At 40.9% G+C, this 22028-nt stretch overlaps 1 protein-coding gene across 1 annotated transcript in view; it reads left to right on the plus strand.

The window, feature by feature from the left end:
• Nucleotides 1-1393: 1393 nt before the first annotated feature.
• The window catches only part of vldlr (very low density lipoprotein receptor), a 50438-nt gene continuing 29803 nt past the window's right edge, over nucleotides 1394-22028 (plus strand). The window contains exons 1-4 of the mRNA XM_083983755.1: nucleotides 1394-1673; nucleotides 14145-14264; nucleotides 15977-16099; nucleotides 21726-21848. Coding sequence (XP_083839881.1) covers nucleotides 1466-1673; nucleotides 14145-14264; nucleotides 15977-16099; nucleotides 21726-21848 — 574 coding nt within the window. The 5' untranslated portion in view covers nucleotides 1394-1465. The remainder of the gene's footprint in view (nucleotides 1674-14144; nucleotides 14265-15976; nucleotides 16100-21725; nucleotides 21849-22028) is intronic.

Here is a 22028-nt window from a genome sequence, read left to right on the forward strand (position 1 = left end):
ATTATACAGTACATTGTGTGTTTTTCATAGTATGTAAAAAATCTGGGACAGAATGGGCCTTGGGGTGTCTCAGCAGCCATCAGCCATCACTGAAGATGAGCTTCAATCCTCTGATAAGAACTGTGGGAGCCTGTGAAACCTGGCAGCATGCTAGCTCCCCTCTGGAAAATCCAAAGGCCTGGTGATCAAAATGGGGAGAAATAGCACCAGACAGACGCAGCAAAGAAAATGTTGGAGATGAGGTTTGTTCCAGGATTTTTGTATTCACAAAAATTCACAAAAATGAGACATCTGCTCTTACAAAATGTTCAACCAAAACTGAGCATGTGGTGCCTCTGGAACGGAAAATAAATTACCCAATGATAACATTTAATTTTCTGTTATTTGACATATTAAATTGTGAGGTACAGCAGGTATTTGTGGCTTTTCCTGTGTAGATACAGTGCATGATGAATCGAATCAAACCGTCGCTTGGATGGTGTTATGTTGAAAACAATTGACACACGTTAATGTTCACATCATATGTCCTGTTTTACTTGCTCTCAGGGGTTCTGGCTTCTGGGGATAAATAGGCTACAAATTCAATATAGAGCACTATCCTGTAATTACCACCTATGGCCACTGGCGCCGCTGATCAGTTAAAGTTAACAGTAGAATAATGAAATGTTAAAAATAAAATGAAGGCACTAAAGACCATGGACCGTGAGCATTGCAACTGATCTATAGTTACTCTTGACAGGTGATTTGTCACTCTGGAAAATGTCAGACCCAAAATAACCCAAAACATTTACATATATTCTCCTCCGTGTAATCCATATTTGTAATCAATATCTGTCAATTTAATATTGACCAGGAAGAAGGGATATAAAACTTGACAACATGATTACTGCCATGTCTTTTAAATTTGGCTTGCGAGTAAATAAAGTCGACTTTATAGGCTATATAACTCTGTTTTTAGTGTTTTGTTTGTTTTTATTCTGTTTTATGCTTCTTTTTTTAATGTTCTGTCTTTATGTAAAGCACATTGAGTTGCCTTGGTATGAAATGCGCTATATAAATAAAGATACCTTGCCTTGCCTTAGCCTAGCCTACTATTTCCTGCGGGTAGTGAGGGGTTAACAAATAGGGACTGAAGGAGGAAAAAGATCCAGCAGCACAGCTGTGATGGCTCTGTGTGGCAGCAGTAACTGACTGGCCTGTGGAGCAGCTCGTGACAGTCAATATTAGGACATGGATTTCAGCTTTAGAGGAGGGATCCAGAGCCCCCACGGCGCGTGGTTGTAGGACGAGATCAAAAGGAGCGTGGTGTGCGCGCGGCGGCCGCCTACGTCCACAGTCCTCGGAAGCGCGTGCTGCGGATCGGCTGTCCTGTCCTGTGTCTCTCCTGTCCTGTGACCATCAGCCCGCGCGCGCGTGTGTGTGTGTGTGAGTGAGAGTGTGTGTGAGTGTATATATTCATGTATGTATGTGTGGTTTGCGCGTGAACCGGCAGCATCAAAGACCAAGCAAACCATCGCGAGCCAACAAGAAAGGCAGCAGGCAGGGCAGAGAGGCAACCCGCGAGCGCTCAGCTAGCAAACCGTGTTTTCCACTGCGAGAGATGGTCACGTCCACCCCAGGGCTCCTTCTGCTGCCGGTGCTTCTATGTCTACAGCACGTTATTAACGTCCACGGTAAGTCTCCGGTCCACAGAGTGTGTTATGGTGTGTGTGTGTGAGGGCTGTTGCCGTCCGTGGGAACCGCACCGTCCACAGTGACGTTAACGTTAGCTAACACACCGAGCCGTACACCTGTCTCGGCTGCTCCTTGAAGGAGTGACCGTGCTGGGCTACACCTTGGGCTAATCAACCGTGCTCTGCTTCTCGGGAGAGCTAAACCGTCAAACAGCTAGCGTCTTTCCTGGGGGGGGGGTTAAATGGATTGTTTTTATCTTCTGTGTGTGCTTAGAATTCATTCACTAGAGGCATGTTTTCCCCCTATTTGATTAATCTCTGTTTTAGCACGGTGTTTTTGCTCAGTGTCCGTGTTTTTGGAAATGAAAGGGAAAATGGAAGGATGGAGAGGCCCATTTGGTTTGTGTTTATACGGTCGGCGCTCACTTGCGGCCAATATTCCCCGTGGTTAATTAATTTCATCCTGAAATCGTAGAGCTCCAACCGATAAACCCCCTGCTTCTTCAGCTATGTTGGCTGCTGTGCGTGTCCAAATTTCCCATTCACTTACACTGTGGCTTTCTCCGCTGCCATCACCACCACAAGCGAGACCGTAATTTATTTATCCCTGGAGTGGAATTCGACAGAGGGAGAGAGGAGAAGGGGTAGCGACGAGAAAAGACAGGGATTACAGTGGATTGATATGGAGTGGTTAAATTGACAACAGGGATAGGGAGCATCACCGCAGTCCCCGGAGGTTAGCGTCAGCTGCACGAGGGCATGACGGGACAGGAGCGGCGCAGGTGATCCCAATGAATGCCTAATTACGACCTGAATGCCATCACCTCGCGCTGGTGCATTCTCAATGCATTATGATAAGGACATGATGAATATGTTGTGAAATTCTATACAGTGTCTGTAAATTGGCCAGCACTACTCTAGTAACAGATTGACCTGTCTAAATCCTGGATTTAGCTTTTCAGATGTGGTAAATAGGCCTACTGGTATATACTTTTCTGGCTATTTCTCACATTTCTTGTCTGACTACGAGTAGCCTAATATAGTTGCAATAGTTCCTACAGCAGATCCTCACAGTGGGGAATTTGGAACCAGCAAATGATTGATAATTTATTTCTTAATGGAAATGAAATGTATCACTGGTGAAGTAACTATTGAAGCACTCATTTATATGGCTATACTTATTAATCTCACAAACTAGCCTACTATAAATTAAACTTTATCTTCCCTTTAATTGTCCAGTAGACCAGATTCACATCTGTAATTTAGTGCAAAGAAACAAGACATGGCTTGTATTGAAAATACAAAATAAAAGAAAGTGTAAAAAAAAAAAAAAAAAGTAGGCTAAATTTGAAGATGCCTTTCCTGATAAGGATAAATTGTCTTTTTACTTGACTCTTATACTGTAGTTTTTCTCCCACCTTGCATATTGCTAAAAAGATAAGTTCCAGTCTGTTAAGTTTGTCACCATAACTAATATCATGGGCTGCTCTGTGACTACAATGTTGAAGGTCTTGTATGCGTAGTGTGACTCTTTTGGGTCAGGCCTTTCTTTTGACAGGAGGTGGAGGTCGTGAAGGTTTCCTTATGGCCTCAGGCACATAAAATATTTACATAATTTTTGCATAATTTTAGTAATGCAGTTACTAATTATTTAAACAGTAGTTGGCAGGGTGGTTAAATTATAAAAGGGCTGAGAGAGGGAGCTGTGCTGGAGAGGGTTTGTCTTGCACTGATTTCAGTCTCTTGAATTCCGACCTACTGTGAAATGTGTGTGTGTGTGTGTGTGTGTGGGGGGGGGGGGGGTCAGTGAATCAGAACTAGTGCTAGAAATCTGTGCACACCTCTGATATGCACCCACAAGCGTCAGCACCTCATTCTTAATCTTAGCTCAAACCTAAACACATAAACACACTTGTATAAACAGACTGAGATTGTATTCTATTGTATTTCTATTTGAACTAGATGTCATGAAAATGAGATAGCGGCAAGAGGACACCATCAGCGCTGCCCTGATTAAAATGGATGTATTTTTCCTCTACGGTTACTATGATAGACCCAGATCCTCAGTTCCACGAGGAGGGGCTGTGTGGGGGGTGTGCTTACAGGGTGGTGGACAGGAGGAGGAGGAGGAGTACACTGAAACCGTTTCTCTTACTGGGGAAAATTGCATTACCATGACCTCCAGTGTGACAGCATTTATATACTGCACAATGACCTACTATTTTGGGAGGGAGATGGTTGAATCTATGATTTTCAAACCCATGGTTACCACGAGTGGGTGAATGATTATCATATGAAATGATGTGAAAATTCAAACTCAAAGCTTTAGTTTAGAGCTGTGTCAAGATAATTGGCCCCTAAGTTAATATGGGGTTTGACCTATATAATACTGGGCCACTTTTGTGATTTCTAGAGTTTTGTCAAATTTATGCTGAGGCAATTTAATGTATGATTGAGCAGTTGTTGTGACTGTAAATATAACATCACCAAGTAAAAACTTTACACTTTGTCTTATAATAATATTCCAAATTGATTTAGTCCGTCACAAAGCTAAAAATGTTTTTTTTTGTCTTGACTTGAACCTAATGCAGAGAAAGTGGTGCATACTGTATCTTTCCCGTGTGCTCATTCTGTGGAGAGTTCAGACTTTGAATGTCAGCTAAAAATTCAGTCTGACACTGCACTGTATTCTTGTACAGGTAATCCTTCCCCATTAGGTTGCCACACGAGTCTGGTTTTGTGCTGATTGGATCAAAGCGTTCGGGTGTGCATTTTTCCAGACAGAAAGTCGTTGGGGTAGAAACAGGGCAGTAGCAACCCAAGAGAATACACCCTTAAAGAGGAAAAATAAATCTGAATTTACTGTATCATTCCCTGCAACTTTTGTTCTTGGTTTCAGTGGTTTTGTTTTGGATGCTGTGCACCATTTACAAAGCTATCTCTGCTTAATTTGGCAACAATTAGCCTAAGCATTTGCAAACCAGACACTCGCGGTTCTAGAACTCTCTTGGTTTCTGTTACAGCAAGAGGTTTTCCAACTGGAATGTGCAGCCCAAACACCTGGGGCCTGTTGTTAAAAGGTAATATGATCGGATTTTGGATGATAGATTGGATCAAATTTTGAAAATGGGTTGTTCAAAACTAAAAATTGATTCTGAGATTATATATTATTATAATATATTAGATAATATAATCCAATCTTGGTTTTAATCTGGATCAAACCTTCAGTTTGTGGTGTTAGTAGTAGGGGATTGGGACAACTTTGATCCAAAAAACCTGGATTATTTTGATCCCAGCAGTCAACTGGATTCAGGGTGGAGTTTAGGAACAAAATGTGATTTAAATTACATTAAAACTACTTTGGCTGTCTTTACACTACAAGGTTCAAGCCCCGATTCCGATTTTTTCCTCTCAAGTGGCCCAGATCGGATCTGTAACATTAACGTGTAAATGGGACTAATACGAGTGGAATCAGATGTTGTCAGATCAGATTCAGGCTCCCGTTATATATGGAAATAAATCAGATACAAATCGGATATCTGCCAATATGTCTGTAAACAGACAGATCGGATCTTTCCTGGCAATGCGTGTCGTACGTCATCAATGATAATATTAATTCACGAGCCCACACGATTTGCTTTGTCCTGTCCTCACTGAGCAACAGAGGATCGGACGGTGGCACAACTGTCACTGTCACTGTCAGCTGCTCATCTCACAGCAGCTCCGCTCCACAGCCACTTCACTAACTTTTATTTAGTAAGGACAGACTCGATGTTCACTTTGTAAACAGTGACGTGTTGGAGATATGGATATATATATATATATATATATATATATATATATAAATATATATATATATATATATATATATATATATATATATATATATATATATATATATATATATATATATATATATATATGATTATTATGGAATTAAAACGTGACGATCTCCTGTCTTAAAAAAATAAATAAATCACTACCTTATTTCCTGTTCAGTGGGTTGTTTCACGCAAGCACAGCAGGTGTAAAAGCAGATATCAGATATGGGTCACTTGATTGATTGATTGATTATACTTTATTTATCCCCGAGGGGAAATTTGTTCATGACAGCAGCCTTAAAATGAAGAAAAAGCAGGACAAATTATACATAGTATAAAATACACAATTCATAAAAATACTTTACATGGATAAATATTCATTATGTATTTGCCTAAGTGTATATTTGCTTTTTAATTTTATGTCATTTAATCTAGTGTTTAAAGGGATAGTTCAACATGTTGGCAAATTGGCCCATTGCCATTTGTTTAGTTTTTTACTTGCCCGTTCATTCAGCTGGCAGTGTTCAGAAACACTTCTGCTTCGTTTTTGCTCCTTGTGTTCCCACACTAGAGAACTTGTTCCAACTTTATTGTCGACCAAACGGAGCCACTCTCCTTCTGCCATCTTCACTTGTGCTGATTTTTAAATGCCTGTCACCACGTACAAGTGGCCTCGTTCACAGTATTGACGGAGTGAGTGCAGTGCAGCCTTCGGGGCGGAATTGCGCATGTGTGTGCCTTTCAGAATAAAATACCAATAGTCAAGGAAAATGACAGAATAATCATTCATACTAATGTTTTGAGATCATTTGGATTTTAAGTTGAAATCATGATCAAAATTGTATTCATCATCCAGCTAGGGATGTCACAATGATAGATTTTCTTGTTATGATTATTGTCAGAGAAATGATCACGGTATTAGGATTATCACAATTATTTTGCATTAATTAATTTCACAACACTACAATCAAACATAGTCAAAATATAATTGCATTACAAATTATTTACATTACATTAATTGTGGCGTTTAATACCACAATTAATTGTGAAAACAAGTCATCTTGACATCCCTACATCCAGCCCTTCCTCAGTTGTATCCAGGCGGCCTCAGGCTTTTTCTTTTCTGTCTTCTCCCACTAATGTATGTAAACACTGAGCAGTATCAGGCTGATGTGGAGAGTCAGGGCTTCTACTGTTGACATGAACTGTTTCCACATTAAGACTAGTGTGAGCATTTCTCATTACTTATTGAATGATAAAGTTTAATGCAGATTGTTACGTTACTGAAAACGTGACACTGTTGTGAGTTGTGCTTGAAAAGCGAAGAAAATTAGATTCTCCAATCTCTACTAGATAAAGGTAAGGGTTCACATCTGGCTTCAAATTATTGGGTTGACATGGGCGTCACAGTATCGCAAAGTAGTGGACTTGTAATGGATTACATTTTCTAATTAGAAATAGCCGTTCAGTTAAAAACACAGCCATACATTTACAAAACTTACAACATTTATTTTTTTTGTCTTTGGTGTTAATTGAACTGTTAGTTTCTACCTAGACATGGTTCCATTTTGTTCCCATATGAGGCTTCCCTCTCACATTTATGTGTGACAATGAGCTGGAAAACATTAGCAATGCCTTTGGGTCACCACAAACTGTGTTCCTACCCACACAGAAAAGTTGCAGCCAGTGCAACCCCACTCAGGCTGCAGTGACGGCACGATTCATCCTGTTAACCGCTTTTCTACCACTTGAATGAGTTTAGAAACATTTTTTAAGGCCGGGAAACTACAAAGTGTTGCTTTAGGTTCTACCTCATAAAGATAGTATCATACAGATTAGGGTTGGGCAGTATCCAAATGTTGATACCATTAAACCTCCTCCACATTTTATCGCAGTATACAGTATTACTGTGGCCAGTCACACAAAGTCACCAAAATGTCGTTCAGAAAGGGAACAGCCCACCAGACACCACATACGAACACTGACACAATAACAAAACATGTACAGTACAGTACAAATGGCTTAAAACAAAATGTGGATGGTGCTGCTGGGGGGAAAAGCGCTGCCTTTCAGCCGGTTCACCTGAAGCTGCACAGACGAGCCGTCTGAGGAGCTCTGCTGTCTCTCTCTCTTCAGCCTGGTGTTTGGCTGAACTTTGTATTTATAAAATGAGTTCAACATTTCAAGATCTAACCTCCATTGGAGCGCTGGTCAGCTGAGACACATCACATCTGGCTCAGCTGTAGCAGCGTCTGTGTGTTCTTTATAACATCGGCAAGAAAAAAAACATCGGTACAAGCCTACAAGACACATGGTAACTATGGCAACATAGTGCTTCAATGTCAGACCACTCTCTCTTCTCTGAGCTGTCAACGTGACAACGTCACATCCATCAACTTTATCAAACACCTCCCGAAAGGAAAACATGATACTATTGGAGTAAAACTGAAAACTCAACCACACACATGTAGATGCTGGACATACACTTATTATTTAGGCAGTAAAATAAATGATATTTAGTAGGTAATATATCAGGCCCCTATATGAGTGCACTGCAATTTTTTTAAATTACGGTAATGAAACTGATACCGTTGCTATTTTAAGGTACTGCGGTATACCTTATTACCGTATTACCGCCCATAATACTAATACAGATACAGTAGCCTAAAGCCTAGCCTAATGAAAAACACCTGGGGATAATGAGAAAAAACGGAATGAGTGAAAGGTTAAAAAAGGGGTCGCAAATGATTGATCTGTTTTGTTCTTCCACCACTGTATCTCAACTCCACCACACAAAGTTTGAATTTCAAAACGTTGTCAAAGTATTGCCATGCTTAACTTGCCTTTCTCTGCCATTTTCCAGACTGCAGAAGGTGGTCCAGTGCAAAGCCCTTTTTAAAGGGATACACCAACATTTTGTTTCGTGCCTTGCCTCACTCCCGAGTCCATGACCAGCAGATAGATACCATCCTTTCGACTATGCGTGCAGTAACAAGGGACATAGAGCCGTATCGCCCATAATTAGCTTAGCTCAAACACTGGAAGTATATAGGTAGTGTTAGCCTGCCTCCTACCCCAGCCGAAATCAGCAGTCAGAAGCTGATTTCATTTTAGCTCTAAACTCTAAATATATCACTTCATCCACATTTCAAACATTTTTAGGTGAGAAAGTAGCCGTTTAGATCAGCAGTGTGTCGTTAATTTGTCTAAATACCAGCTGTTTACAGTTTTGTTTGGACGAATTCAGCGCTACTCAAGCTAGCCGTTGTGACCAACACACTTCCGGTTACTTTCACAAAATAAAACACCCGCTGCCCTTTACATACAGAAAACCACGACGATAGAATTAGTGCTTTTACTTTGAAATAGGAAGCTAAGCTACCCTCGATGTAGCTAGCTTGAACCAAAATAAAGCGTCTTTGCTTGAACCCTCCGTTTTGACCGATCTCGTCCCGTTAGCGGCATTTGACCGCTCAAGATGCCTTACCGGAGAGTTTTGTCAGCTCTGAGACGAAGATCGGCCCGCCGGTTTCCGTTTAGAGTTGCTGAAGAGTTTCTCTGATGACTTTAGGTGGAGGCAGGCTAACACTACCTATACACTTCTAGTGTTTGAGCTAAGCTAATTACGGACGATACGGCTCTATCTCCCTTACTACTGTTACTGCACGCACAGTTGAAAGGATGGTGTCTAACTGCTGGTCATTGACTCAGGAGTGAGGCAAGACACAAAAAGAAAAAAAATGTTGGTGTATCCCTTTAAGTCCATGGAAATTCATTTGAAAGATTAATTTATCCTCCTGCAATATTGTTGTTAGACAGCCTATTTATAATTTTATGAAGGTGCTGAAATGATTACTTGGTTTGAATAATTTGATTTCAGAATATGATCAAGGCAATTTTGCTTGAATCGAAGCTTTGTTTCATTTCACGAGGCATACTCGCTTACTGTCACTCACTCGTGCGCACACACACTCACTTGACACACACACACTCCCTTGCTGCCGGCTTCCAGTAACAGCATCAAATAGGCCAAATCAAAATATCAGTTAAGGTCATCAGGAAAGTAAGATTACATATTGGAGCCTACATAAATATTATAATATGATCGATAGCTGCATTGCTAAATTTAGACCTGTCAGTGGTACATAACTTTACAGTTCCCAAGATTTCATTCATATATTTTGTATATGAGTTTATCTGAATTCATGATTTAACCCATTTAATCACTGTACAGTTGTCTACCCAGGTAAATTGGTTTTGTTTGTGTTATCATAAAAGAATGATCTAGAGGATACCTAACCTGGTATTAAACAACCCTTAACACTGATGATTGATATGGGGGTGGTTTGGCTTTTTTTTTTTTTTTTTTTTTTTAAAAGGATACTGCTTAAAATATGCAAACTAGCCATCCAACAGCTAAGTTGATTCCTTATCCTTATAATGTTGAGAGAAACTTAATTTATAGCAATAATTTTGTCTTCAACGTTCAAAGGAAAACTTTAACACTTTTCCACAGAATTAAAAATATTTAGCACACTGGTTTTGATTTGTGAAACTTAGGTGTGAATGTGTGTGAGCATTTGTCTCCGTCAGCACAGACAGGCTGGGGGTCTGTCCTGTACTGATCTACAGTGTGTGTGCAGTGGGTCTGTAGAAGTACTGTTGTTGCTGAGTACCAAGTTTTTTTGTTTTGATCCAAACAGGAAAGAAAATTTGTGTCATTTCTTGGTTCCTCTTTTCCTAGGAAATGTATTTGTCATAGTCAGATGTCCCCCCCCCCCCCCCCCCCCCCCCCAGGTCCTCTAAAACCAGTTTTTGAAACATAGTGTCTTTCATGAACAGGAGGAAATTAGACTTGGACTCTAGTAAACTTGTTTGACCTGATTTCAAATTTCCCTGGCAACCCTCTTCCCTGCAGTGATAGTCTTTAGTAGTGTCTTAGTACTTTGTTTCATTGTCTTGTGGAAACTAGGCTTTCATGTTAGGATTATCTATGTTTGCATAGAAAGAGCACATCTCTGTGCAAAGCATCTCAAATGGGCAACAGATCTCCTGGGGTCCATTGTAAACTAGAGATGGACGGATAGGTAGGAAGGAAACCGATAACCAGTATTTAGAACCGATATTCATATGCAGTAGACATGGTGAAAACAGTAAAAACTTTTTGTGTCAAAAATGTAGAATAACACACCTGGTATAAGACTGCCTGAAGTCACCACTCAGTATACTGTTATCAGAGAAACAGCTGCATCAGAGCCAAAGGATTTTAAACATTTTGAAATAATGCATTTTCTTCGTGAAAAAAAAAAGACTGGTGCTGATTATCGTAAATATGCAGAATGTTTGCTGATATTATCAGCCATGCCAATAATCGGTTGAGCCCTAATGCGTAGTGCAGGGGATCGAGTTTGTCTTTGACCTCAAGTCTCAGTGGGCGTAGAATCAACTGCTCCAAGTGCTAAGTATGGCCCACTGGTCTGTAGCTGTTATTTTTGGTAATGGCACAATCCAGGATGTTTTCCACAGTGCCGGCTCCCCCCCCTGACTGTAGACTCGGGTTAAAGGGATAGTTCAACATTTTGGCAAATTGGCCCATTGCCATAAGCCCTATAGTCATAGCAGTAGGTTCGTTACCTTTAATTGTCAGTGCAAGCTATTTTTAGAACGGCGGAGCAGAGCGGCAGGCTGCTCAGAGCTACGCTACGGAGGCTGAGTTGTGACCTGCACATTCACCACACTATGAGATAATAACACAACGTCACCAGACAGAGTTGTTTTAGAGGGAAAATCATGCAAAACCGCTGATGCGCGTTGCGTTCAGGGACAGTTTCTCATCAAGCAGTCTCTGAATTTACCTCAAACAAATCTGTTTCATAACGTTCCATTATTATCTCATAGCGTGGTGAATGTGCAGGTCACAACTTGTCCACCAGAGCATTTTGGAGTTGTTGGATTGTGTATTTGATGAGTTTGATGAGGGAAACCAATAGGGCTGTCCCGATTATCATATTTTGAAACCAAGAAATCCCATTAGTAGCTCTGAGCAGCTCACGGCTCTGCTCCACCGTTCTAAAAATAGCTTGCACCGACAAGTAAAGATAATGAACCTACTGCTATGACTATAGCGATTATGGCAATAGGCCAATTTGCCAAAATCGCTATGACTATAGCGATTATGGCAATAGGCCAATTTGCCAAAATGTTGAACTATCCCTTTAAAGATCCTGTGGACAAGTTGACACATTGGACAGCGCTTTTTGTAAAACACAGGTCACTACCAAAACCATTATTCAGTAGATTGTTTTTAAGAAGGTGGTAGAGAAAATGCTGCAAGTTTCATGCTTTAGTCATAAAATGCACAGTTTGCTTATCTGCATCACTATATTTATATTGTCATCGCAATATTGAACAGTGTCATTGCACATTGGACATTTATCTGATACCGTGCAGGCCCATTTGAAACCTTCATTTATATATTTGGCAATTTTTTATTTATTCAAATTAGGCATGGTGGTTTATGGCCATTGTCTGTGCTATAACAAACTGACATTTTTCCTGCTTTACAGAATCTTTAAAGCACCTTAGTTGAGCAGTATTATGGATAAATCATGTACTTTGTTTCCTGTGGAGATCTGTCTTGTTGATCAACACAAGATGAAGCAGTTGTTTACATTCCTACTGCACATCAGCTATCAGCTGTTCACAGTTTTGATATAATGAAGGTTTGTAACCAGCCAGAGCTGCATGTCAGTTTGTTTAATTTTAACCCAGTGTCATTCATGCAGGTATGAAGTCATACTGTTCTGCCACAGTAGCAAAAATGTCTCTGGTTCAGAACAAATCAGCGGGGGCTGTTTGTGTCCTCAAGGAGCAGCTGACCCACTTAACGCATTTTCCTTCATAATGGCATTCAGTGACTAGATGCCGTTTAGTTGCTTTTCTTTGGCAAACATCTGAAAAGTTTCTGTGACCTTTTGGAATACTAAAAAAACCAGTTGACCCCTCAGTGAGCTGAGGCTTTTATCATCTCGTTGCTCTACTTCCCCACCTGGATACACAGTCCAGACTGAAGCAGGCATCAAGGTCAGACGGTGTTATTTTAAGACCCGGAGTTGTCGCCACATCTAGTACAACTGCACACTACACTGTGAGCACTACTGTCTAGGACAGACTCTAGAAATCCAGTTATTCATGTGTTCAGGGGGAATAAACCTTGAAGATTTTTTTTTCCTCTAGATCTACTTCTTTCAATGGTTTCATTCCATTTACATTGTCCTTTTTGTCTTTTTTTTTTTCATGGTTTGCCATGTTAATCATCAACATGTTTGGCAATCTTACACTGATGCTTTCTTACTGCAATGATTAATTAGCAATTTATCTGCAAATTCCTAACCATTTTTACATTAAAGGGATAGTTCAACATTTTGGCAAATTGGCCCGTTGCCATAATCCCTATAGTCATAGCAGTAGGTTTGTTACCTTTATTTGTTGGTGCAAGCTATTTTTAGAACGGCGGAGCAGAGCCGTGAGCGGAGGCTCATGGAATTTCTTGGTTTCCCTCATCAAATACACAATCCAACAACTCCAAAATGCTCTGGTGGACAAGTTGTGACCTGCACATTCACCACGCTATGAGATAATAACAGAACGTTATGAAACGGAGCCGTTTTCGAGGTAAATACAGAGACTGCTTGATGAAAAAATGTCTCTGAACACAATACACATCAGCAGTTTTGCATGAATTTCCCTCTAAAACAACTCTGTCTGGTAACGTTGTGTTATTATCTCATGGCGTGGTGAATGTGCAGGTCACAACTTGTCCACCAGAGCATTGTGGAGTTGTTGGATTGTGTCTTTGATGAGGGAAACCAAGAAATCCCATGAGCCTCCGTAGCGTAGCTCTGAGCAGCTCACGGCTCTGCTCCGCCGTTCTAAAAATAGCTTGCACTGACAAAAAAAGGTAACAAACATACTGCTATGACTATAGGGATTATGGCAATGGGCCAATTTGTTAAAATGTTGAACTATCCCTTTTAATCTATTGGTTTGTCTAAACACCAGAAATGAAGACTGGCTGATGTAAGTTCCCAGAGCCAATAGCACATTCTCAAGTGTCTTGTTTCAACTAAACAATAATCCAGAATCCAGGAAATCCATTTTTGTCTGGTTGTGAACCTCATACGATACATTTTGGGTGTGTGTTGATATTTAACTTACCCTATTCATCATCTATGAAATGTGTCGATTTCTGCTGATTGGCTGATAGGATAAACACAGATATGGGTCCAGATACCAGCTGTGTGTCTGTGTGTTTCTCAGTGTTCTTCAAGCACAGTATCATTTGAGGATTTTTTTTTTCCTCCTGTTCCTTTTATTTACGTATAGAAAGTGTGAAATGAGTTGGCAGAGACATGAGAAGTCAAACTTTCTGAGGTAATCCATCACATGGAGCTGGCATGACTCCATTGTGTCTCAGTGGTGGATGCTCCCAGTGCCAACTCGCTCTATTTAACAAATTGTTTTCCAATTACAGCTCAGTTGGGAACCCTCTAGAACAAAACAAGAAAAACTGATTGCATGATTATGAGACTATTTGTGTAATGTAATATGCTTCGTTTTCTTCATGGCTTATCTTTCTCCTCTTCTGTAGGTACGAAGACAGAATGTGAGGCCAGCCAGTTTCAGTGTGGGAACGGTCGCTGCATCCCATCTGTCTGGCAATGTGACGGAGACGAGGACTGCACTGATGGCAGCGACGAGAATTCCTGTGGTGAGAAAACAAACTGTGCCCTGTAAAAGAACATACTACTACATACTACTATACGTAGAGTTTGACTGTTTCTAAATATAGCTTAGTCTGAACACGTGACACCCTTTCACATGAGGAATCTTCTCTTGTCTGACGAGATGCTCACTCATGATGTATTTCTATCACTGTGGATGTTTCGAAGGCCTGATATCTTATTCCTATGAAATAATAATGGAACGTTACGGGACAGAGTTGTTTTTTAAGGCAAATGCGTACGTGATGATTTTCATTTGTGCGCAGCGCACATGTGAACAGGTTAGAGTGGATACACTGCCTCTGTGAGATGATGACAAGTTCAGTTGTTGTCATATTCGCATAACAAGATGGCAGCCACCACCTTCACAGATCAGGGGGCTACTTCATGAGCCATGGCCACAGGTTACTGGGGCAACTCAACAAATTAGCATCAACTACAGACAGTTGAGTAAACGTGCCTCTTAGGCTGAAGAGCTGATCAAAACAGAGGCAGAGCAGGGACTAAGATGTGATGATACAGTACATAACCCTGCCTGTCAGTAATCCACCTCCCAACCCCCGGCACAAATGTATTTACATTTTTTTTAACCTATAGTGGCCCTGAAGGGATAGTTCAACATTTTGGCAAACATTTTAGCGTAGCTCTGAGCAGCTCACGGCTCTGCTCCGCCGTTCTAAAAATAGCTTGCACCGACAATTAAAGGTAACGAACCTACTGCTATGACTATAGGGATTATGGCAATGGGCCAATTTGCCAAAATGTTGAACTATCCCTTTTAATATTCTTTCACAGAGGCATGTTTACTCAACTGTAGTTGATGCTAATTAGGTTAGTTGCCCCAGTAACCTGTGGCCTTGGCTCATGAAGGTGGTGGTTTGACTCTGCCTCCTCCCAGTCTGCATGACCATGGCCGTCATTTAGACAGAGTATAGTAATACTTAGTGGGCTCCGGCCCACAGGTTGGGAATCACTAGAGTATGTGGAATGGGTAACAGTGTCTCAAAGTGTTTAGAGCTTTGACTGGTTGATGCATCTAGAAAAGCTCTGATTGTCTGTGCTTTTGCTTAATGTTTAAGTATTGTTTCCCTTAACTCAAACTGTTAAAGGGGCAACAAGGAGTTTGTATTTGGTTGTAAAAACGTCTCACATTAATGTGGATGAATCTACATTACCCACACTTGTTAATGGGCCCATTTTCGATAAATATATCGTTTTGTCTCTATCGTTATTTTGTTATTGTTATTATTATTATTAGTGGTGGAAATGCTGGGCGAGCCTACTTTCATACTTTCGGTTTTGCGGGTTGCGGGTCATGAGAATAACGCCACCGAATCGCCGTTTATGGTCGGAACTACGATATCTGATCGTCTTCCAACCTCCGACTTTCATTCTTGATGAATGAAAACATTCTTGGCAAGACGTCCGTCTTGTGCCGGTCCAAGAATTTCATCGTGCGCGTGGAGGCTCATGGTAAATGTAGTATGAGAACACTTCGCTTTCCAAAACTCCTTGTTGTCCCTTTTTAAAGAGGCTTGGGTTAGGTCACAACTACTCATATTTATTGGGTGTGTTAAGGCTTTGGTCTCTCTACATTTCCCTGCCCATTATTCATGTTTTTTTCTTTAATCGTTAGAAATAAAGCCTGTGACTCTCTCTTCTCTCTGTAATCTGTTTCATCTCTTCTTTCCCACTCCAGTTAAGAAGACTTGTGCAGAGATGGACTTTGTGTGTCAGAATGGCCAATGTGTCCCAAAGAGGTGGCACTGTGATGGGGAGCCGGACTGTGAGGATGGGTCAGACGAGAGCTTAGAAATCTGCCGTGAGTAGATGGTTTTCTCTTCTCTTCACACTGACCTGAACTCAGATTGTATTACAAAAGTTTTATTTTCTGTGATTTGGAAAAACACAAACATCAAATAAGCATGAAGCCATTCAATTTTTCATGCATGTTTAAGGGCTGGAATCACTGTTACAGTTATGTCATCAATCCTCACCTACAGGACTGGAATAGCTGATGCCTGGTATTTGTTTTAGGAACTGTGTATTCAGGTTTTTCATACTCCACTGGCATTGTTTTTCTTTTCTTCTCCTTTTTTCGTAATTAGTAACCTATGAATGTGCAGGTCACAACTTGTCCACCAGAGCGTTGTGGAGTTGTTGGATTGTGTATTTGATGAGTTTGATGAGGGAAACCAAGAAATCCCATGAGCCTCTGTAGTGTAGCTCTGAGCAGCTCGCGGCTCTGCTCTGCCGTTCTAAAAATAGCTTGCACCGACAATTAAAGGTAACGAATCTACTGCTATGACTATAGGGATTATGGCAATGGGCCAATTTGCCAAAATGTTGAACTATCCCTTTAATCTCTTTTTATTTATTGCCACTAGGGCCGGGACTTTAACGCATTAATTACGATTAATTAACTACACAAACATTAACGCGTTAAAAAAATTAACGCATTTTAATCGCACTTAGTAAATTTTTTTTTTTTAATTTTTAATTTTTTTTTTCTCACGTGTGTCTGCGTGCGGTGCCCCCGCACGCGAGAGAGGCAGCGGTTTGAGAGGCTGACTGGCAGAGATGAGAGCTGGTGAAACGCTAGCATGGTTATTTAAAACACCATCTCTGATCTCTGCCTGCACATAGATACACAGACACGGGCGCACGCTAAATGCGCTATATAGCGCTAATTGCTCAGCTGCAGCGCTATATCTATGACCTGTCACTGTCACAGGTGCATCTCATCTCATTATGATAGGACTTCACCCTCAGAGCTGTCTGTCTTCAGACTGTCCTGACCTGTCCCTGAACATCACACAGGGACAACATGGAGCTGTGTGATTGGTTACTGAGTTTTATTAATGTTTCATCAGGCTGAGTTCAACAAATCAGTTTATGCTACTGTGATTTAAGTAGCCTAGTTAAATACTACAGTAATCATCATAGTGTATTGGAAGGAAAGACCATTTAATCTGTATGTATCAAATATCGATTAATGAATTAATCGATAATTTGCATCCCTAGTCTGTTGGTCTTGGTTAAGTACCACCTTGAATGCTTAAGCTTATGTATTCAGTCATTCAATGGTATACTAAAATCCATGTGAAAAAAAATGCTTCTCACTGTTCTCAGGTCAAATATTTATATGCGATTAAAATGCGATTAATTGCGATTAATTAATTACAAAGCCTCTGATTAATTTGATTAATTTTTTTAATCGAGTCCCAGCCCTAATTGCCACTAATAGCAGAGTTTGACTTCACACCTGAACCCACTCTGTAAGTAGATGCACAGAGCTAGAGATGGTGTGTTTTTCCCCCAAAAAATATTGTAGCAGAATCTTTACTGACATGAAGAAAGGCACCGTTATCAACGCTGTCTTTAACGAATTAATGTGACTTTCCAGAGATGGAATGGAAAAGAATATGCACAAAAACAGGATGAAATCTTGAACAATACAACCAATTTTCGAACCTAGACACTGGCTGTAAAGCAGAGCCTGAGAATCACCGCTCCTCATCTGTGTTTGCTGGGGCAGCCCAGCAGTGCATGATGGGGATGGACTCCAGCTCTAACTTGTGTGTATGTGCCTCTCAACGTGTCAACAAGCAGGTTGAGTGCACCAACCTGAAAACAATATAAAAATAAATTCTTTGCCTCAGGCTGAAAAGAACACACTACATCTTAGAGTCAGGGCAAATCCCTGCTGCACTCTGGGATACGGATCTGTGCTGCTCTCTACCAAAATGGGAGTGATGCTGTTTGGGGAGTCGATGAAACACCAAATTTATTCAAAGCAGTTAGTTGTGTGGTGTTGCCAAGGCCCTCCTGTGTTCCTGCAGCATAACAAAGACAAAAAGAAAGTGGGTAAGGAGCCCGAACAATGGAGTGGAAAATACAGTCACAGAGTACCAATCTGTTTCTAATTCTGCTTTCATATCCCAGCTGAGGGACGGAACTCTTAGGTTTATTTCTGATTAATTTTATCTGGATTACCTCTTCAACCCACATTTTCACAATTATTCACGAGTTGAGTTGCCTGTTGAGAAGCTGAATGAGTGAAAATCCTGCTGTGCCAGTTAAGGTTTCCCTCTTTAGACCTGGCAACTTGCCACCTGGGGCTGTACTCATGCAGATTAAATGATCCAACCTAGGCCCAGGGTTGGAAGTGTGTCGGTCAACTGAAGGTCTTGAAGGACTCCATATTCTGTGTGCGTGTGTGTGTTTTTTTTAAGGTTGTGTTTAGTTCCAGTCATAGCTGTCGCTGTGTACGTGCAGGTCAAGCCAGCTACTAAAGCTGTTATATCACTGTACTGTTTGACCAGCTGTTACACGTGACTTGGCAGCATGGAATGGAATCTAAAGAAGTGTGTGTGTGTGTGTGTGTGTGTGTGTGTGTGTGTGTGTGTGTGTGTGTGTGTGTGTGTGTGTGTGTGTGTGTGTGTGTGTGTGTGTGTGTGTGTGTGTGTGTGTGTGTGTGTGTGTGTGTGTGTGTGTGTGTGTGTGTGTGTGTGTGTGTGTGTGTGTGTGTGTGTGTGTGTGTGTGTGTGTGTGTGTGTGTGTGTGTGTGTGTGTGTGTGTGTGTGTACACACTTCTTGTTTCTGTGTGAAGGAGTCATACTGTGTTGCATGTTTCCTTGCGTCAGTGTCATATTAAGGAAGTGATCAGCAGTTTGGGATCATACAGCCTGGTTGTGCTTCTACTGGTGTCCTACCGAGTTAGGAGGACTGGGTCTTTAGTGTTAACATGCGTTCCTGTGGGGTGAAAATCTTTGCAATAATACAATAAAACGCTTAAATCACAATGAAGACAGTCAGAAATGCTCCTTATTCATCTCTGCGCCAGCTCTCCATCTGGAGCAGAGAATCAGAATCATCAAAATAAGATATTCTGATATGACTGCTAAGGTGCTGATATTACACTGAGAGTGTCATAAATATGTTCCAGCATTTTTGTGAAATACACCTTCCTATAACCTTTGCTGCTTCTTTTTAATAATAATAAAAATAATAATAATAATAATGGTTTACATTTATATAGCGCTTTTTGTACATTTCTACCTGCATAGATGCATGGGTTTATTGGTATTTCAGTGTTTAAAGTAACATTGCGGAGTTTTTCGGCCTTAAAATAATGTTTCCAGACTCATTGCAATGGTAGAAAAATGTTTAATAGGATGAATGGTGCTGCCGCTGCAGCCTGAGCCGGGTCGCGTCGGCTGAAACTGCACTATGTAACTTCCCTGCACGGGTACGAATTTTTGAGCAAAAATCTCCAGACTCTACAAAAATTGCTGAATATTTAAAATGTTTCCACTAACTGTTCTCAAATAGAGAAAAAACACTGTATACCTAAAGGAAACCACAACATCTTGTGAGCGGTAACTTCCAGCCCAGCATTGCATTTACTATACCACAAGCTCCTCTGGCGCACGGTTATCCCGCGTCCTTGTTCTGTCCTTGTGTTATTTTTGGTTCTGCTGTCATGGGGTAAAGGCACTCGAAAGGCAACAAGTAGAGCCACTGCAGCTGTGGGATGACACCATTAATCACTACTCTTGTTCCTGCTGGCTCTTTTTTTTCTTCCTCTTTTTGTATAAGCGACAAATATGGACCCACATTAGTTATTAGGTATGTTTCCAAAGCACATACTGTGTGCAGAATTATTAGGCAAGTGAGTATTATGATATTAATATCATTTTTATACATATTTTTCAACTTCAACCTATATAAACTTGAATGTTTGTTGGATTTAAGCATTATGAGGTGATGTGTATTTGTGTATTGAAGGAGGGTGTGGCCAAAGTGATCAACACCCTATATTAAGGTGTGCATATTTATTAGGCCACTTGTTTTCCTCAGACAAAATAGGCCAAAAAAGAGATTTAACAATTTTATTTTTGGGCAAAATCAAACAGCCCTACCGTCACCCGACAGAAATATCACGCACAGACACCTTATACACTGAGTCATCATGCATTGAGGATTATTTTGTTGTTCTCTCACTTACTGAGAAATAAAAAGGGAAAAAGAAAAAATTGTTTCCATCCAATCCAGAGAGGACATCAAGAGTGAGGAGACAGATTCAGAATTATCATGATCACTTCCATAGTTTATTTATATTTATGTCAGTGGTTCAGTTTGATTATTAGCTCTACTGGAGCCACACATTGAAAAGAAGACGACCAATGTCCACGGGGGTCTAACAGCCTCGAAACACTGATGTGATTGGTCAAAAAGCATGTTCACGGTTGCGAAAAACGCAGAAGATCGAACCTGTTCCGAAAACTTTAATGATGGACGAAAGTTTTGGAGTCGGTGTATAAACATGATAACACAACATGAGGTTGATTTTTATTTTTTTACGTGCAGCAATTTCGGATGAAAAAAAGTCAGTGTGCAGCTTTCTTCCTCTATTAGTAATAACCCATGTGGAAGACTGGTGGCCTCACAGGCGCATTACTGCCTCTAATAGGTCAGTTGGTACAACTCAGTTGAATTCTTTCTGATTCAAAATCTGGTGTCCAGATTTAAACCCAGCAGAGTAGGTTGTGGGCTGATCTGCATTTGGCCAGTGGCAGTTGCTTGTTGTACCTGATATCAGTCACCTTGGAAAAAGAAAATGTAAAGCTTCATCCTTGCAGTAAATCAGAATTGAATGTTTGCCCTGACGTCCCAAACATTTAACCCTCCTGTTGTCCTTCTGGGTCAAATTGACCCAATCTGTTTCCTTCCTTCCTTCCTTCCTTCCTTCCTTCCTTCCTTCCTTCCTTCCTTCCTTCCTTCCTTCCTTCCTTCCTTCCTTCCTTCCTTCCTTCCTTCCTTCCTTCCTTCCTTCCTTCCTTCCTTCTTCTTCCTTCCTCTTTTGATCCAATTGACCTGATCTGTTCCCTCCCATCTTTCTTTCCTTCCCTTTTCCCTTCCTTATTTCCTCCCTTCTTCCTTCCTTGAACAAATCTGTTCCCTCCCTCCATCTCTCTTTCCACAATCCTTTTCCTCTCCCTTCCTTCTTTCTTCCTTCTTCTTCCTTCCTTGAACAAATCTGTTCCCTCCCTCCCTTCCTTCCTTTTTGACCCAATTAACCCAATCTGTTCCCTCCCTCCTTCCAGCTTTCCTTCCTTTTCCCCTTCCTGCTTTCCTCTCATCTTTCCCTTCCTTCCTTCCTTCCTTCCTTCCTTCCTTCCTTCCTTCCTTCCTTTCATCCTTACTTCTTCCTTCTTGGCCCAATTGACCCAATCTGTTCCCTCCCTCCTTCTATCTTTCCTTTGTTTTTCCCTTCCTTCCTTCCTTCCTTCCTTGACCCAGGAGGACAACAGGAGGGTTAATTAAAACAGCAAGGCTAATGTTTCATCCAAGAAAAGGAGCAAAATGCAGTAAAACCAACATTTTGACACAGAACAAGAATGTAAACAACATTGACAGAGTATTTTGTGTTTGTGTCCATGCAGACATGAGGACGTGTCGTGTGAACGAGTTCAGTTGCGGAGCAGGCTCCACCCAGTGTATCCCCGTCTTCTGGAAATGTGATGGAGAGAAGGACTGCGACAACGGAGAGGACGAGGTGAACTGTGGTACGTGGACATAGCTGCACCTACTTTATAGGCTTGAAAAAGTCTTGAGCTTTTAAAGTGATGCTCAAATAATTAAAGAGTTAAAAAGGAAGTACTTCTGTCAACCTCTGTGTACAGAGAGAAAGCAAAAAACTGTAAAACCACTGAAAGCTACTGAAGCAATTGAAGTATTTTTACACT

This window comes from Trachurus trachurus (assembly GCF_905171665.1).
Source record: "Trachurus trachurus genome assembly, chromosome: 12".
Lineage (NCBI taxonomy): Eukaryota > Metazoa > Chordata > Actinopteri > Carangiformes > Carangidae > Trachurus > Trachurus trachurus.